The sequence below is a fragment of the Alexandromys fortis genome, unplaced genomic scaffold, assembly GCF_014885135.2.
Source record: "Alexandromys fortis isolate MF-2015 unplaced genomic scaffold, M_Fortis_MF-2015_v1.1 scaffold_111, whole genome shotgun sequence".
Classification (NCBI taxonomy): domain Eukaryota; kingdom Metazoa; phylum Chordata; class Mammalia; order Rodentia; family Cricetidae; genus Alexandromys; species Alexandromys fortis.
The window spans coordinates 2,051,062-2,069,780 of NW_026067996.1; the positions used below are offsets into that span (position 1 = coordinate 2,051,062).

General features: G+C 41.7%; 1 protein-coding gene across 9 annotated transcripts in view; it reads left to right on the top strand.

The window, feature by feature from the left end:
- Nr2c2 (nuclear receptor subfamily 2 group C member 2) overlaps positions 1 to 18,719 on the top strand; it is a 63,392-nt gene that overhangs the window by 33,451 nt on the left and 11,222 nt on the right. For 8 of the 9 annotated variants that reach the window (XR_007595043.1, XR_007595044.1, XM_050160251.1 and 5 more), the window contains 8 exons: positions 4,123 to 4,323; positions 6,586 to 6,688; positions 8,111 to 8,290; positions 10,821 to 10,968; positions 11,621 to 11,714; positions 13,556 to 13,689; positions 14,632 to 14,809; positions 16,222 to 16,343. Coding sequence is in view for 7 of the 9 variants with exons in the window: in XM_050160251.1 (XP_050016208.1) it covers positions 4,123 to 4,323; positions 6,586 to 6,688; positions 8,111 to 8,290; positions 10,821 to 10,968; positions 11,621 to 11,714; positions 13,556 to 13,689; positions 14,632 to 14,809; positions 16,222 to 16,343 (1,160 nt within the window). In the remaining 2 variants the exon portion in view is untranslated. Of the gene's footprint in view, positions 1 to 2,830; positions 3,032 to 4,122; positions 4,324 to 6,585; positions 6,689 to 8,110; positions 8,291 to 10,820; positions 10,969 to 11,620; positions 11,715 to 13,555; positions 13,690 to 14,631; positions 14,810 to 16,221; positions 16,344 to 18,719 lie in introns of all 9 variants that reach the window. The other variant, XM_050160252.1, reaches the window with a different exon arrangement.

An 18,719-nucleotide genomic window follows, 5' to 3' on the forward strand; every position in this document is an offset into this window, starting at 1 on the left:
ATATATATATATATATATGCCTTTCCATAACTACTGCTCTAAAGTATCTTGGTCCTTCAGCTGAGTTATTTGCCTTACAGGAGAGACCTGTGTAGGAAATGGTGTGCAGACCGTAAAATGGAGAATAATTCTGGTTTAATTGTGTTACTGGCTGTAGTGTCCTGTTGCTCTTCTGTCCCTAATGTAAAATGTTGGGAAAATGATACTCTGGGGTGTTTTCTCCAACTATCTTTATTGGCTCCAGCTGAGCAGATAGCTTTAGGTGTCATTATATACCAATGACTGCCAAATAGCTAGCCAAGACATCTGCTGTGAGCCCCACTTAGCCTAAGGTAAAATTACTCTTATAACTGTGTCTTCAGCCTGCGTTTTATTCAGAAATAATATTGTTTTACTTTCTACTTAAGTTTCATTGAGTTTGAGAATATATTGCATTTACTTTCCAATCTGCAAACTTTTTTATAATGCATTTTAAGAGCCAGAATGTAGTTTCTGTTTGTGATTCTCCTGTGCAAGTTTGAGGAGAGGTACTGTAAATATTAGAGGGATTATTGTACGAATGCCATTTATATCAGGCTGACTGTGCAGGATAGCCTGCTAGTTCCTTACTAGTCATGCCTGCTGGTGTTTACAGGAAGACATTGACATCTCCATCTATAGCTGTGGAATTCCCTTTTCTTCCCTCTAGTTCTGTCTGGGTTTGCCTTGCCTTTTTTTTTTTTTTTTTTGGCCTGATTGTTTTTGGGTTTTGATTATAGTGATAGAACCTAGGGTTTAGCACATGCTAACCAATAGCTGAACTACATCCTCCTAATCCCAGATACCTAATGTATTTTGCTATTTGTTGTTTGGTGCATATGGATTTAGGATTGTTATATCTTTGAGAATTGATTCTCATTATGTAGTGACTCTATACAGGACCTGATAGTTTCCTTGTTTTGAAGTTTATTTTGTTGGAGATTTAATATAGTTTCTCCATCGTTTTTGTTGTTATGTTAATCCCACTGATTGAGAATAAGACTACCACCACAATTTAAAGCCAAATTTGAAGCAAGCTTTTATTAAATACTGGCCAGGTGGATGGGCTCTGACCAGCTCCATATCCAGGGTTCCTGGAAAATGGCCTCTGGATCAAGTTTTGCAAGGGTTTTTAAAAAGGAAAACCCATAATTCATTGCATTTTCCATCAGGTCCAATCGGGCAAGTATACATCCTGACGTATTTACTGCCTGTGAACCACCCGCTCGCTCACGTGTGATCAGGCACATCCAGTGCAGGTGGATCAAACAACCTTGTTTAGAGGAGTGAAACCTGTGGCTTGTTATCTCTCATAAACAACAGCTTCCAGCATTTCAGGAACTGTCTGTCTGTCTATCTTGGACAAACTGCTTCCAGATCAGAGACATTTTTGTTTCATGAATCTCTTAGGCATAGTAATTAACTTTAATGCTACAGTTACTGTTTTTGTTTTGCTTTTTATCTTTATGTACAAGGTACATCTCTCTTCATCTTTTCATTTGTGTCTTTATATATGAAATGTGTTGTCTTGTTTTACTTAATAATCTTTGTATTTTCATTGGTGTATGCAGGCTGGTTATTCATATTTATGTGGTTATCAATAACAAGGTTAATATCACACTTTTGTGTAACTTCTGTGTTAATTGCCAGAGGTTTTTCTTTCTGGTTTTAGTGGAGATATTTATGTGATTTCTTTTGCTGCATATCAAATATATATCTTCTTAAAATGCTTTCAGTTGTTGCCTTAGTGCTACAATTTACATTTTAATACTTTAAGGCCACCTAGAAATGATACATAATTGTTAGTGACATGCACATTACAAAAAAAGGAGAAAAAGAAAAACTTTTAAAATTACACTTCATTAGAATTGTGGTCTGTTTACCCTGTTAGGTCATCCCTGCCTAATCTAGTTCTATCCAACACTACTTAAAAAGCAGTTTTCTACCCATTTCCCCTTCACTTTATTCCCTGGAAGCCAACAGTCTGAAGAACATAAGATATATGTTGTGCTCAGCTCTTTTCACTAAACTGTAGTAACTGCCCATCACCTCTGAATGGGCAGAAGGTCACAGAATAGGATTTCTCCTCTCAGTCCTCTCCACCCCAGTTCTCTCTTACTGGTTGGTAAAGAGCATGGCCATTGTTTCAGGCAGGAAAATCTGGACTTGCCTCTTAGCATAAGTTTCCCAAGACTGCAGTACAAGCTTCCCTAAATGTAGTAATATAACAGAAACAGTTCTCCACAGCTCTGAAGGCCAAGCATGTGAATAAAATTGAGGTGCTGTAGGGATGTGGGGGTCCCCTCTGTGTGCTGTGATTACCATTAATGAATAAAGAAACTGCCTTGGCCTGTTGATAGGGCAGAACTTAGGTAGGCAGGGGAAAACGACTGAATGCTGGGAGAAGGAAGGCAGAGGGAGACGCCGTGGAGCCACCAGATATAGACGTGCTGAAACTTTGCTGATAGGCCACAACCTTGTGGTGATACACAAATTAATGGAGATGGGTTAAATTAAGATGTAAGAGTTAGCCACTAAGAAGTTAGAGCTAATGGGCCAATCAGTGTTTTAAATAATATAGTTTCTGTGTGATTATTTCAGGGCCAAGCTAGTTGGGCGGCTGGGACAAACAAGCAGCTCTCCACTGCCCTGCAGCACTGCAGGGTCTTAGGGAAGCCTCTTCTTAGCTTCCCTACTTACTTGCAGCTGTTTCTCTCCAAGCTCGCTTCTGTTGTCTCATAGTCTTTGGTGAACTCTAGGCAAGGATGGATGTGACTCTGTGCAATATTCCCCATGTCCTGTGTTTACTTAGTGTTCCTCATAGAAGAAATGTTACAGCCGGGCGGTGGTGGTGCACACCTTTAATCCCAGCAGAGGCAGAGGCAGGCGGATCTCTGAGTTCGAGGCCAGCCTGGTCTACAAGAGCTAGTTCCAGGACAAGAACCAAAAAAGCTACAGAGAAACCCTGTCTCGAAAATCCAAAAAAAGAAAAAAAGAAGAAGAAGAAGAAATGGTACATAAAAACTAAATGTGGTATCACACACCTGTAATCTCAGTCTTGAGAGTCTGAGGGATAAGAATTATGAGTTCAAGGAAGAAGAGGCTCTGAGTTTTTGAGGAATTATAATCAGGCTTTCTTCCGAGTCAGTGCATTCCACCTTCTTTTATTATCTTCACTCCATGTGCCAGGACTCTTCTGGCCCTGATCATACAACAGTAAAGTTAGATGTGGCCTCTGAGATCTCAGAGTCAGAACATGGAATGGGCTGGTGATGAATCACAGTGGAAAGGCAAGTGAATTCTGTCACCCAAGACAAGGTTCCTTAACAGGACTTTCCCTTCAAAAGTATCACTTCTTTAAAGCAATATCTCCCGATTTTTGAAGAGTTAAGGCTGCCTTCTTTTTTGACTATGATAAGATTGGGGGCAGGGGGGGGCTTTTTGCTTTCTTTTTTTAATGTTTAAGTCTTATTTATCATCATTGTCTTCATAAAGGGCTTTTAATTCTAAAAAAATAGTAAAGATAAGATCTAGAGTGAAACTAATTGATGAAAAAATAATTTCTGAAAAAGGCATTGTTTATCGTACTTCACCATGGAACATGTACGTTAGTTACTTTGCTTGTTGTTTTGACAAAATGACAAAGTAAATTTACAAAAAGAGGGGCTTTTATTTTGGTTCAGATTTAGGATACAGTCATGTACTCTAAAAATTATGGCAGCAGAAACATAAGGTAGCTGGTCACATTGCATCCATGATAAGACAGCAGAACGATTGATTGCTGGTTCTCAGCCCGTTTTTCTCCTTTGTATTCTATTCAGTTCAGGGTCCCAGTTCATGGAATGGTACCACTCACATTCAGTGTGGGTCTTCCCTCCATAGTCAAATCTTTCTGGAAAGACTCCCATAGACATATATAGAGGTGTGATTCCACACTGATTCTAACTCCAGTCAGGTTGGCAGTGAAGATTAGCCATCACAATATATCTTAGACCAGCATTGATTCCAGTGATCACCTCCTGGAGCACTGCCTGCATGTGCAAATGCAAGTGCACAGATCTGAAGACACACCACACAAAGGGGCTTCCACGTTGTATCTTGTAGATTGTAACAGATCAGCAGACAGGACAGAAGATCCAGATAGTCACCGCAGTGGACGCCTCTGGATCTTCCAAACAGCAGTTCATCCTGACCAGCCCAGATGGAGCTGGAACTGGGAAGGTGATCCTGGCGTCTCCAGAGACATCCAGTGCCAAGCAGCTCATATTCACCACCTCGGACAACCTTGTCCCTGGCAGGATCCAGGTAAGGCCTGTTGATTGGTGGCTGTTTATGTACTTGATACTTGAACTGCTTCTCAGCTCCGTTTTGCCCTCCCTTGGAGGCCATATCCACCCTAGGAGGGCCTTTGGGGATTTACAAGCATGGCAGGATTGCTGCTTAAGATAACTAAAGTAAAAACCAGTAAATTGAATGGCTACACCCAGAAGGCAGTCAGCAATAACAATAATAAGGAATAGAAGCTAAGCCAAGGAAAAGTGGCTGGCATAGGCAAGGTGATAGTGAGGACCACTGGAGAATTGATCTTGAAAGACCACATGGTGAAACCATACACACACACATTTCTATGTGTGCGTACATATATATTCCTTTTGTGCTCTAACCTACCTGTTTTTTTTTTTATTGAGCGCTACATTTTTCTCCCCTCTCCCCTCCCCCCTGCCCTGCCCTGCCTCTCCCCTCCCCCCCGCCCTGCCTCTCCCCTCCACTTCAAACCTCTCCCAAGGTCCCCATGCTCCCAATTTACTCAGGAGATCTTGTCTTTTTCTACTTTCCATTAGCTTATATTTTTAAGACACCCTCTAGAGCTGACCATCTTCTGCTCTTTCTTACTAATAGGCTTTCCTCCTGATAATAGGTTTCTCCACCAATGTAATAAGCCAGATTAAGCCAAATTGAAAAAGTATAACAGGTTTATTTGAGCAAAGCAACCCCCAGATGAGTTCTCCAGTCCCAGAGAATATTTTCAAGAACTACTCTGTACTGACTATGTCCAGCTTTCTCCTATTTATCTCTACTCTGGGAGGGAGAAGCAAGATGGGTTTGGGGCAGCCACAAAAATATGAGCAGACACTGAAGGAAAGCAGGTTCAATGTTCAGTGTGAATTTGGAGGCTTGATGCCAACATTCCAGAGTGACCATGCATGGAGCATGTTTTGACATAGTCAAGAGGAAATCGGTATTAATCTGTTTTTGGTTTTTAAATTTAGTTTGATTTTTTTGAAACAGGAGCTCACTATGTATACCAGGCTGGCCTTCAACTCACAAGAGTTCTGCCTGCCTCTGCCTTTTGAGTGTGTGATTAAAGGTGCGTGCCACTACGCCCAGCTTAGTTTTTTGTTTTTCAAAAATTTTGGTAAGTTGTACATAATACAAAATTTACCATCTTAGCCATTATTGTACTACCACCTGTAACTCTTTTCATCTTCCCACACTAAAACTCTGTACCTGTTGGGGCTCTCACACATAAACCACAGTGAAGAGATTTGAGGATTTAGAGTTCTGTTCCTCTTCCCTCAAGTCCCTTCCTCTGGCATGTCCCCTGCCTCCACTACAGCCCAAATGTGAGTGTCTTTGTAGGATATGTTCAGGCGAAAGTTTTTCACAAGTTTAGGTTCCTGCAGAAGCCAGAGAGGTGTTGGCTCCCTCTACAGTGGTTGTGAAGGGCCTGAACTTGAATGCTGGGGACTGAATTTAAGTCCTTCACAAGAGTACTCACTCCTAACTGCCTTTCAGACTCTTTGTTTAGATTTTTTTTTGATATTTTTATATTTATGAGAGTTAGCAGGCATTATGTCTCATTCTCCCTCCCCCAAAGTATGTTTTGATCCTTTGATATTAAACTATCTGGCTTATTTTAAAAGCACAAGTTTGTGAAAGACGGCTGCTGATGTCACATTTCATAGGTGGTTTTACTTGATATCTGTATCTGGTTCACCCTATGAGATTCATTTGAAGGTTTATTGTGTGCTCAAATTAAGTACATTTTTAAAACAACTGTTGTTTAAACTTTCTCAAGTTGGTATCAGTTATGTTTTCTCTTAGATAGAACGGGTTATCATCTAGAGAATTACCTGTGAGAGGAAATAGCAGGCTTCTGCTGTCATCTGTACAAGTCCATCTATCACCAGTGCCTCAACAAGAGCTATAGTCAGTAAAGCCTGGGTATAGCTCCGGAGACATCAGGTTCATATTTATATTTTGTGTGATGGAATGAGAAGCATAGCTGACGAACTTTATCTGTCTTTACCTCAGAGAATCCATATGTGTTCCCCATGTGGCTTTCAGTTTTAGTGATATTCACAAGATAGGAGAGCAGTCACTGACATGTGCAGGCCAGTGGGGAAGCAGAATTACCTGGCTATTGAATGGATCTGTCAGAGTATTCCCAGTAATGCCCAGAGAGTTCTTTGGTTTAGATACCCAAGACTGGGAATACACAAGTAGATATTACTTTACTTAGTTATCTAGATTTTAATTGACAGTGTTTGTTTGCTGACATCTTAGATCGTCACGGATTCTGCTTCTGTGGAGCGTTTACTGGGGAAGGCAGACGTCCAGCGGCCCCAGGTGGTGGAGTACTGTGTGGTCTGTGGTGACAAAGCCTCTGGTATGTGACTCTGGCTTCTGGCTCCTATCATGGAGCAACAGCATGACCTTTTATAGGGTAGGGAAGTGGGTAGTTGAGAAAGAATGTTATATGTAGGTTTAAAATATGAACCTCATATAATAAGCAAAGTAGTATGTCAGATTATTCAATCTGATAGGAAAAGTCAAGAAACTGATTTGTTTCCAAATATTTATATGCTATTAAGAAAGTAAAACTTTCTTTCATCTTGTTTGTATCTTCCAAGGTGTATTATGTATATAATTCCCCTCACCCAAACTATCTTACTTATTATCTTTTTACTGCACCCTCTGTGTAAGCTTCTGTAATGGAGGAGTAGGGACCACACAGTTCCCTTTGGAAAAGTATACACATGTGCCTGTATGCTGAGTAAAGACCCAAGCCTATTGTTTGGTGTGTGTCTGTCTGTGTGCACACGTGTGCTGCGTGCAGTGAAGACCCAAGGCCTGTAGAGAGTCATTTACGTCTGTGCTTTTGGTGTCCTCAAGGAGAGCTCAAAGGCTTCCACATTTAGTATTCTGGTGAAGGGAGACAGAGGCTTGCTAGCACTGGAGAGCTACAGAAGGTAAGTGAGGCAGTAAGGCAGGCAGTGGGAAATGAAAGGCTCAACTCAGGGAAGCTGAGTTCTGAGGCAGCTTTATTCCACTCACAGAAGTCTGTGGAAGTTTTGTTGTCTTGGATTACATTTTGTCTTTTTGAAGGGAGGAGGGGGCTAGACCTTGGAAGAATCTCCATTTTGAAAGGGAGGGCTAGACCTAGGAAGAATCTCCATAAGCTCTAGTTTTCTCCCTCTAAGCTGGTTGTGCCATTTCTCTGCCTTTGGTGCCTGCCTCTGATCCTACCCTTTCTTTGTCTTAGTAAAGCTAGTCTATCCTACCACTTAAAATCCCATCTTCCCTTGGAAGCAGGTAGATAGTGCTGCCACTGATCCCAATTGCTTTTCTCCAGTCCATCTTTGGCATCTGTTACATTCTCTAAAACTGTACTCAGTAAATGAGAGTATAGAAGTAAGCTGTGGTTTATAACTGTGTTTCTCGAAGGGCCTGAGTAATTCACCCAGGGGCATGCTTGGGGATAAGGACATGACTCAGAGATCAAGTAAGAATGAAGGAATATATAGGCCATTTACTCTGTAAGTAAGGGTGGGCATCAAACAACTTCTATTGCCAAAATGTGTGCACTGGAGCAATGTCAACTGAGCTGCTCTGTGTGTTGGATAGTCATGTCATGTATGAGCTTTGGATTTTCATTGTGCTATGACAGTGTTGACATATTGTTGGGCTGCCATTAACCCCTATGGTGGCAGCTTCTGACTGGGTGCACTCCAAGTGGGAATAGGGCTGAGCAGCTCATCTCTGTTCATGATGAACTAACTAGACCATGTGCTCACTCATTTCTCTTCAGGCCGTCACTATGGGGCTGTCAGTTGTGAAGGTTGCAAAGGTTTCTTCAAAAGGAGCGTGAGAAAGAATCTGACCTACAGCTGCCGAAGCAGCCAGGACTGTATTATCAACAAGCATCACCGAAACCGCTGCCAGTTCTGCAGGCTGAAGAAGTGCCTGGAGATGGGCATGAAAATGGAATGTGAGTAGCAGGGCCCCACCATGCTTCTTGCTAAGTGAGGTGTTTACATTTGACTGTAAATGAAAGGGGAAAATAGTTTCACTATGCTTTACCTTCTGGGGTGTTGTGTGGAGCTGCGGGCCGCTTCCCTGCCGCCCCAGCTCCCGGCCGCCAGCTAGCTCTAGCTTATGCCCCGAAATAATTACACGGAAACTGTATTCTTTTAAACACTGCTTGGCCCATTATATCTAGCCTCTTCTCGGCTAACTCTCGCACCTGGACTAGCCCATTTCTAATAATGTGTGTAGCCCACAAGGTGGCTTACCAGAGAAGATCTTAACCTGCGTCTGTCTGGAGTGGGAGAATCATGGCGACTCCCTGACTCAACTTCTTTCACCCAGCATTCTGTTCTGTTTACTCCGCCTACCTAATTTTATGTCCTATTAAAGGGCCAAGGCAGTTTCTTTATTTAACCAATGAAACAACAGATAGAAAGATGACCCTCCTCCATCACTGGGGCAGCCACCTGATCCAGAGCTGACGCTGTTGGGTTTGATCAGTTTTCATGGTATGTATGAAGCTCCTTTTCTAGATGAATCAGAAAACAGGCCAAGAGGAATGGAGGGTGGGTAATGCCAGCTTCAGAATAAAGTTGAGACCAAGTCATTCTAGCCCTGCTACCAAAGAGCCCACATGGTGCCTCTCTCAATCCCTGGGCCTCATCTGTGACTACATTTCATTGCTATAGCCGTCACATTCTAAAGAAGGTCCCCAAGCAGGAGCAGCCACAGAAGAACTGAAACCCTCCTCTTAGCTCTTACAGCCATACTTTTGAGGGGTCAGATATTCCCAAACCAGTCCCTCATCCACAAGGACCAATCATCAGGTCAGTTCTTGATGACGGAATCATAAGAACCAGATACCAAAGTAGCAACACAAGTCAAGGAGAGCAGAGTTGTGTTCTTAAGAGTACAGCAGGGATGGAGAGGAACAGAGTAAAGGCCCACACCACGCTAACAGTGCTGCATGATTCCTGGGAAAATTAGAGATAATAGATTTCAGTATTGTTTCCCATTCTAGGAATGGGACAATGCAAAAACCCACTGGGGAACAAGAACTATGTTCATAACCTGTTTTAGTACAGTTAGTACAATACATACATGCCTAACTTAGGGTAGGGTTGCCCTGTCATATTTTCAGGCTGTACTTATTTGTAAGCAGTGATGGGGCTAAACTGGAACAATCATAGGCAAAGTTGCAAATTCAAAGTCCAACTGCATTTCAGCTTAGTAGTAGGGCATCTTGATCCAAGGCTTCACTGCTTTCTTTTAAGAATAGTTTGTGGGATGGGGAGATAACTCAATATATAAAGTGCCTGCTGCACTAGAAAGAGGTTGTGAATTCTGATCTCCAACAATCATGTAAAAAGCTGGGTGTTGTTACTCATGCTTGTAATTCCTAGGAAACAGGTAGATCACCAAAGCTTGCTGACCAGCCATTCTATCCAATCAGTGATTTCCATGATCACTGAGAGACGCTGAAAGCAATAGTAGAAAACTCTCAATGTACATACATGTTCTGTACACCCTACCCCATCACCAAGATCTGCTTTTTAGTTGCTTGTAACAAACATACCTATCATTTTCTAAAGTTATTTTTGTTTTAGACGTGTGTGTGTGTGTGTGTGTGTGTGTGTGTGTGTGTATGCATGTATGTATGTATGTATATCTATGTGTGTTACCTACAGGTACTCACAGAGGACTTGGATCTCCTTAGAACTGGAATTATAGGCAGTTGTGAGAGCTGTCTGATGTGAGTGCTGGGAATTGAACTCTGGTCCTCTTCACAAGCAGTATGTTCTTAACTGCTAAGCCTTCTCTAGCTCCTGTATACCCATTCTTACAATAGGCTGCTGGAAGAGAAATTGCTGCATACAATTAACACCCTTTGGTTTTCTGAAACTCTTTAGGCTGGAATTGGACTCTGGAAAGGTTGCTCTGCCATTTGTGTCATGGGATAATCTCTATGAAGGGTCCACTTGAAGATAGGTATTTATCCTGGGCTGAGCCCAACTGGTTAGTGACAGAAGTAAAAAAACCCAATGGACCGCCGGGCGGTGGTGGCGCACGCCTTTAATCCCAGCACTTGGAAGGCAGAGGCAGGCGGATCTTTGTGAGTTCGAGACCAGCTTGGTCTACAAGAGCTAGTTCCAGAACAGGCTCCAAAACCACAGAGAAACCCTGTCTTGAAAAAAAAAACAAAAACAAAAAACAAACAAACAAACAAAAAAACCCAATGGACTATGTTGGTCTTCTCAGGTCACAGCAGAGTGGCAGTTTCTAAGCAGGTAGCTCCTGCCATCTCGAGCCATCTATATACATTTAGGTTTGTATTGCAAGGAGTTATTTGATTTTTACTTTCCTTTCCATTGTTTGGAAAGCCCATGGTGACCAAACACTAGAGTTACAGATTTGCTAACAGACCACTTTATGTTAAGGTGCTTATTCATTTTACTCCTTTTTTAAAACGTGACTGTATGTTTTAATTTAAGCTGTGCAAAGTGAACGAAAGCCCTTTGATGTGCAACGGGAGAAACCAAGCAATTGTGCTGCTTCGACTGAGAAGATCTATATCCGGAAAGACCTGAGAAGTCCTCTGATAGCCACTCCCACGTTTGTGGCAGACAAAGATGGAGCAAGGTCAGTCAAACTGGCTAGAGGAAGTGCAGATATCCCTGGAAAGGACACAAACACGGCTGTCACCTGCCTGACACAGCCCTGGCATCCCTTTGAGTTCACTTAGTATTGCTAGGTGTCACTCCAGGGCACAGTTGATCCTACAGTTTAGGCTTCATTCCTGTAGGAAAAAATAGCTGTCTGTAACACAAAGTACAGGCCTATTATTATTATTATTAATATTTTTACAATATATACAAAAGGCCCAAAGTGAAGAAAGGCCCAGATAATGCCACAAACTAGCTTGTACATTCTTTTTAACATACTGTTGAACTGGTTTTAAAGAGAACAGAAATAAGGAAAACCAGAAATCAAAAATGTATTACACAAAAAGCTAAATTTAAGGGTCTCTGAACAATTCTTTGAATTTTAACTTTGGGGAGAATGGCCACAATTAGTGTAGAAGGCCCAGGGATATGCATATGTTCTGTCCTCCCTCAGCCTGTAACCTGCCTTGTGAGACACTCATCAGCAAGAGCAGAGAGCTGGCCACTCTTGAGTATTAGAGCTTTTCTCTTAGCAGACAGCCTTGCAGATTAAGTCAGGTGAATGCAGCATGAACATACTGTGCAGAAAATGTTAGAAGCTACTCTGAGTTTCTTTATGTCTTAAATAGACAGACAGGTCTTCTTGATCCAGGGATGCTTGTGAATATCCAGCAGCCTTTGATACGTGAGGATGGCACAGTTCTCCTAGCCACGGATTCCAAGGTAATGCTCTCTCCTCCTGTGTGCTGTAGGCTGCTTTTCCAACTACACCTGCCCTCTTGACCATTACAGATGATGCTGAAAGCATAGTGTCCTATAGCTGTTAGCTTCTCATGATATAGCCATTCTAGGATTGTTCTAAAGATGCTGCTGGCTTTTCAGACACCCCAGTCAGGGTTGACTGGCCACAGTCACATTCAAAGGTTTTATTCCCTATTAATTTTTCCCCTTTTTATACTGTACTTTTTATATATACTGGTAGGCTACCAGCATGCTAAGAAAATACCTACTTTTTCTAAGGCAGCCTTTTGCAGAAGCTCCAATCCCTTTCCATTCAATAATCTGCAATAGGCTGACAAATGAGCCAGAGAGAATGAACTTGTAGATAGAGATTCTGTTGGTCCAAGAGGTCACTCACATTGTTGTGACCTGTATTCTGTGGTCCTATCATAATTTACTAAGCAGCTTTATACTTAAGACTTTTCTATTGATTTTAGTTTTTCATTTCTATTACCAAAACACAGGTTTATTTGTACACAACACAAAAGAAAAAGCAAAACCTCACATGTACAGATGATAGATGCATGTGCATATATTTCATGGTTTATTTTTGGCTTGCTTTTTATAATTATAAATTAAATATAATTCATAGTCCATCACCCTTGCAGTGTATAAATTTGTGGTATTTTAGTATATTTTCATGATTCTGGACTCAACCACCACCAATTCCAGAATACCCTCATCTTCCTAAAAGAAACTTATCAAGCAGGCCAACCACTAACCTAGATTTTGGGTCCTTGTTTGTAACAATTATTTAATAATACATTCCACATGAAGGGAATCATGTAAGTATGGTTCCTTCACAACTTGTTTTTCATTAGTATATTATCTTTAAGGTTCATCCATGACATAGTTCATTCATTCCTTTCATTGCCAAAAAAGCATGCCACTGCCAGGCTGCCTCATGCTGTGTATCTGTTCATCACATGATTAGTATTTGGATTGTCTGTGTTTGAAGAGTAGACTTGCTGGCAATGAGCAACTTTTAAATTTAAACTTTTGAGGACTGTTTATGAATGTGACTACACCAATTTGTAGACCCATCAACCATATGTTCTTTCTCCACATCTGGGAAAACATGTTTCTTTCTTGGATTAGGATCCAATTTATGTGAAGCGTCACTGAGGTTTTGTTTTGTATTTCAAGTAAAGTTGAACACACTTATTGGCCATCTGTACAACTTCTTTAGAGAAGCGTCTTAAAATCCTTGTCCCTTTTAAAATTATGTTTTTGTTGATTTGTCTTTCAAATGAGGTTGAACAGTTATTAGTCATCTGTACATCTTCATTGGAGAAGTGTCTTCATATCTTTAGATCCCTTTTAAAATTAGGTTGTTTTTGTATTGTGTTATTGAAATCTTTCAGTATTCTCACTATTACCAGACATGTGACTTGAAGATATTTCCTCCATTCTTCTGGAATGTTTCTTTACTACTTTCTTAATATTTCTAAAGCACAAAAGTTGTGACTAGAGAAGTCTACTTTATCTGGGGTTTTTGTTGTGTTTATCATTTTATCACTGTATCACTGCATCACACGTGTGGATTTGTGTGTGTGTCTGTGACCGCAATCAAGATACAAAAAAACAAAACAAAACCTGATCCATTCTGATCCAGTGGATGGACAGAAAGATCTCCCTGGTGTGATTCTTTCACACCTTCTAGACCCTGGCCTTGAATAAACATGATATCTTCTTCACTTCATTGTCCTTAAGTCATTCAAATGTGTGTGTTAGTTTTTTAATGTTACTATTTATTTTTTATATTACTATTACTTATTTTATAGGCTGAAACAAGCCAAGGAGCTCTGGGCACGCTGGCAAATGTAGTGACCTCTCTGGCCAACCTGAGTGAATCTTTGAACAATGGTGACACTTCCGAAATGCAGCCTGAGGACCAATCTGCAAGTGAGATTACTCGGTATGAGCCCCTCTGATACCCCGTATTCCCCAGTGTTTTAAGGATGGATGCCAGCATTTGGCACTTATATTAAATATGTTTTTGTTTTTTGATGTTGCAAATGATGCCTCCTACGTACAAGACAAGTGCTGTGCCACTGAATTACATACTTCAAAAGTACCCCAGTTGTGTAATTAAGAACTATAAAGTTGTCATAACAACCCCACACATTGCTGGTCTTATACGTTTAACTGTGAGCACCCACACTGGAAGAGGACCTGCTTATATCATGTGACATAAGGCAATCAGAACTGTTATTCATTCCTGACACCAGGGCCTTCATCAGACAAATGTTCTTTGTCTTGAGCACTGTGTAATGAATGCACCTGCAGCAAACAGTGTATCTCTTTCCTCTTTCTGTTTCCATTTGCTTGCACCTGCTTTCTGAATGCTAGTTGATGGATAGCACCAGCTGATTCCAGTTGGCATTGGCTGGCTGCTCAGGGTATTTCTTTCCTGTAGGTTGCTCTTCCGTTCTAGCCTTGGTGTCAAGCCAGATAAGGTACATGCTGGGAGCCATACAAGTCCTCTGCTTGGTCCTCCTGTTAATTTGCAATCTGACAGCAATATTCAGATCTAGGCATAGGGGAAAGAACATGAGATCTCAATTATAAAGAATTCTGGTTACCTTGGGAGTGGTATTGGAAAAGGTAACATCTATGAACCTCAGCACTCACATCTATAAAGTGTAGATAATTTAGGAGTATTTAGTATAATAATCTTAGGGTATTTATGAGAAATAAAATTATATGTGAAGATAGAAAGTACATAGCTCAGTGCCTAAATATATGATGAAGAAGATCTTCACTGCCTTCTGAGTGGAACTGGATTGTCTCCATTTGTTGCTTCTTTGGAGCTCTCTTACTGACTTGCCATGGGTTTCTGCTTTGTTTTTGTTCACAGGGCATTTGACACCTTAGCTAAAGCACTGAATACCACAGATAGTGCTTCACCTCCAAGCCTGGCAGATGGGATAGATGCTAGTGGAGGAGGGAGCATCCATGTCATTAGTAGAGACCAGTCAACACCCATTATTGAAGTTGAAGGCCCTCTCCTTTCAGACACACACGTTACATTTAAGGTGAGTACACAAAATTAACAGGTGCCACCTGCCTCCCCAGTATGCTGGAGTCAGGTACCTTGCTATGAGCCCATTTTCTTTATTTTTGGTTCCCCCCCCCCCCAAGGAAAGGTTTTACAGCTCAACTTTTTTTTTTAAAAAATATTTATTTATTTATTTATTATGTATATAATATTTTGTGTGTGTGTCTGCAGGCCAGAAGAGGGCACCAGACCTCATTACAGAGGGTTGTGAGCCACCATGTGGTTGCTGGGAATTGAACTCATGACCTTTGGAAGAGCAGGCAATGCTCTTAACCACTGAGCCATCTCTCCAGCCCCACAGCTCAACTTTTTTAGACTGACCTTGAACTCAGAGGTCTGCCTGCCTCTGCTTCCTGAGTGTTGGGATTAAAGGTGTGTGCCACTACCACCTAGCATGAGCTTGTTTTTTAGTTGTGGCAGAATCTTGAATTTCAAAGTATTCCTGTTCCTTCTTTATAAAACTGTTTCATACTGCCATTGATTCTGAAGTGACCCTCCAATAAGTGTGGCACATCACTGCCAAAATAGACTGCCATAGTAGTAGCCGCTAAGGATCAAAGACTGGCTGCTCTGCCTCTTCCTTCCTGTGACAGCCTGACTCCAACATAAGCTCAGGTGGGCACCTTGTTGCCTCTCTACTATGTAGAGAAGTCATCAAATAAACTCGTTAGCAAGTAGGCAGCTAGACTTTGATCTGAAGCATAGTGCCCACTAGAGCCATAGCCACCTCACCATCTTTGAAGAATATTAGTAGGTCCTCAGTCTTTCCCATGCACTTTCTGTGTCTGCCTAACTGACAGGGCATCAGCAGGCTTTCCAGTCTGTAGTCTCCAGAATGAGTCTTGTCTCAGTGCTCTGTACTGGAGAGATTAGTCAGTCACTTGAGTAGATAGGGTCTCTGACTATAGCTGCCTAAGGCTTACTTCTCAGGTTGCTTTCCAGAGTACTAGAGATCCCTTGTGAACATCAGAGCATCTGGAACCCTGGCAGGCTGTTCTTCCAATGAGATGTTATCTTCCCATATGGACTTTTGCCCAGCACCTTTTCATTATCTTGAAGTCACCTTTAAAAACACTTGTCAGTGGATTCAGACAAGTAATAATATAGTTGCGGGTGAGAGCTGTTGAAGGTATCTTTGATGAGTGAGCTGGAAAGTGTCCTCTGAACCTGCAAGACTCAAGTCACTGAGCAAGAAACCATAGAAGCTGGTGACAGCCATGGCTACAAGGCTCCATGGACACATACTTCACTAATGACATGTCTTTGGAAGTTCTTTGAGATCTGAGACAGCTACTTTGACTGTTACCTTTGTTGACATAGGAAAGGGATATGTTGACGGTGGCACTTGCCCCTCTTTTAGCTTGTGACACAGTGCTTCCTATTTTCCAGCTTACGATGCCCAGCCCTATGCCAGAGTACCTCAATGTGCATTACATCTGCGAGTCTGCATCCCGCCTGCTTTTCCTCTCCATGCACTGGGCAAGGTCAATCCCAGCCTTCCAGGCACTTGGGTAAGTGGCCTTTTTTTTTTTGTTTGTTTTTTGAGACAAGGTTTCTCTGTGGCTTTGGAGCCTGTCCTGGAACTAGCTCTGTAGACCAGGCTGGTCTCGAACTCACAGAGATCTGCCTGCCTCTGCTTCCCGAGTGCTGGGATTAAAGGTGTGCGCCACCACTGCCCGGCTTCCTGGGGTGTTCTTGAGTAGTGGCATTCTCCCTTCAAGAATAGCCAACAAGGTCTCTGAGGGCCTTTCCAGTGTGATTGTTCTGGTTTACCTTATTCAGAGACCAAAGTTTTATTAAATGTAGTCAGTAGACTGGAGGAAACAGTACTTCTTGTATGCTGTAAGGACTTATTGCTAGAAGCTGTGTCTGGCCTTTGATCGGATGAGTGTATCAGAGTACTGGTTTGTGTTCACACACCCCCTGCCAGTGTTGGCCAGCCTGTGTCATTGTTGCAGGAAGCCCATCCTGCGTACTTGTTCATGAATATCACCGTACTTGGTGATCCTGTTTCCTTGTCATTCCCAATACCAGCTCTGCTACTGTGCTAAGTAACTAATATCCAGTTGGAGCAGGCTGCCATTGTGACTTATATCTGGCTGGAACATAAGCAGTCACATGAAACTGGAATGTAGTGAATGGCTACATGCTGCAGGGTAACCAGCACAGGTTATATATGTAAGAAATATATTCTTCTGGTTGTTCATTGGTTCACAGCACTGGCCTAGGGTAAGAGATCCAAGTTGAGAATCATAATAGCATTTGGCAGTTGTAAAGTTGTAGGAAAGTCATTTAATTCATGTGAACTCTGACAATAGCCTGCTCTTGATGCCATCTGGGAGATAGTTTACATCTCAGGGTTATCAGTACTGTTAGGTAAAGATGTCCTGATGTGTGGCTAAACAGTGATGCTCCCACTTCCCTGAGTGGGCTTTCTTTTTGTTGTTGTTATTTGTTTCCATTAGAACAATATGAAACCTCCTTCGGAGTTTCTTTGCCCAGAGTAGCACATTTTAAAGAGGTTATTATAAATTCATACATGGTCAGGATAGTGATCCTAACAGAATAAAGGCTGTACTGGAGACATGGAATGGCTCCATGTAGCTAGGCTGAAGCAACTAAAAGATACATCTCTGTCTAGAAAAGCCAGTTTCTGCAGCTTTCTGGCAACTAGAGAAATAACAGGTTTTGCAGTGTGCCACCTACAGTAACTCTCATGAGTATTAACTAAAGAACTGCTTCAGTTCCAGCACTGGCTCTTTTCCCTGCCAGCACTGTTAATGGAGTTTCTGCTCTTCAGAATCTGTAGTCAATGTTTGTCATTTGATTCCAGCTTCTCATCTTTGCTGGAGGGCCTGAGTCACAAACACCATATACCCAGAGCCAAGCTAGGACTTAATTAGTATATAGAATGTTATGGGAAACCAACTTTATTGGAGAAGTAGGGGATATGGCTTTGTGGTGGTAGAATGTTTGCTTTATTTATGCAATCCCACAAAAACAAACTTTATAGGGGTTGTGTACACATGTATGTGAGTCTATGTGCATGCCTGTGTGTAGGAGAAAAGACAACCTCAGGTATTTTTCCGAGGTCCTGTATACTTTTTGAAACACAGTCTCTCATTAGCCTGATACTCCCCACATAGGCTTAGTTGTCTAGCAAGAGAGTGCTATGGATCTCTCCATCTGTTGCAACCTCCCCAGTGATAGGATTTTAAGTGTGTATCACTACTACTTCTATGCCTGGCTTAATAAATTTTAAGAAAACCTTAATATGACATGCCTTTTAAAGTTTTTAGCCAGGTATAATGGTGCGTGCCTTTAATCTCAGCACTCAGGAGACAGAGGCAGGAGGATTTAGCTAGTCTGGTCTACATAGTGAGACTATCTCATAATGTAGGTTGGCCTCAAATTGTCTATGTAGCTGAGGACAACCTTCTACTTCTGATGATCTTACCTCACTTCCTGAGTGCTGGAATGACAAGTGTACCACCCAGTTTTACTCGGCTTTCTGTGTGCCAGACAAGAATTCTACCTTGAGAGTCTGTTGAACCCTTATTATAAGTTTTTTATTTCTGGGGCTTGGGACATGGCTCAGTAAAGAACCTGTGTAGAAGTGTAAAGACCTAAGTTCAGATTCCCAGGATCCATGTAAAAGCCAGGCATAAAAGTATATGTCTGTAAAACCCAAAACTGGGCAGGTAAAGTTAAGAGATTCCCCTGGAGCTCAGAGACCAGCCTGCCTAGCCAAATCAGTAAGCATCAGATTCAGTAAGAGACCCTGTCTCAAAAATAAGGTGAAGTATGGAAGACATAAGAATAAGGTTAAGTTGAGGAAGACATCTGATGTTGACCTTTGGCCTAAATGCAAATGTACATATGCACAC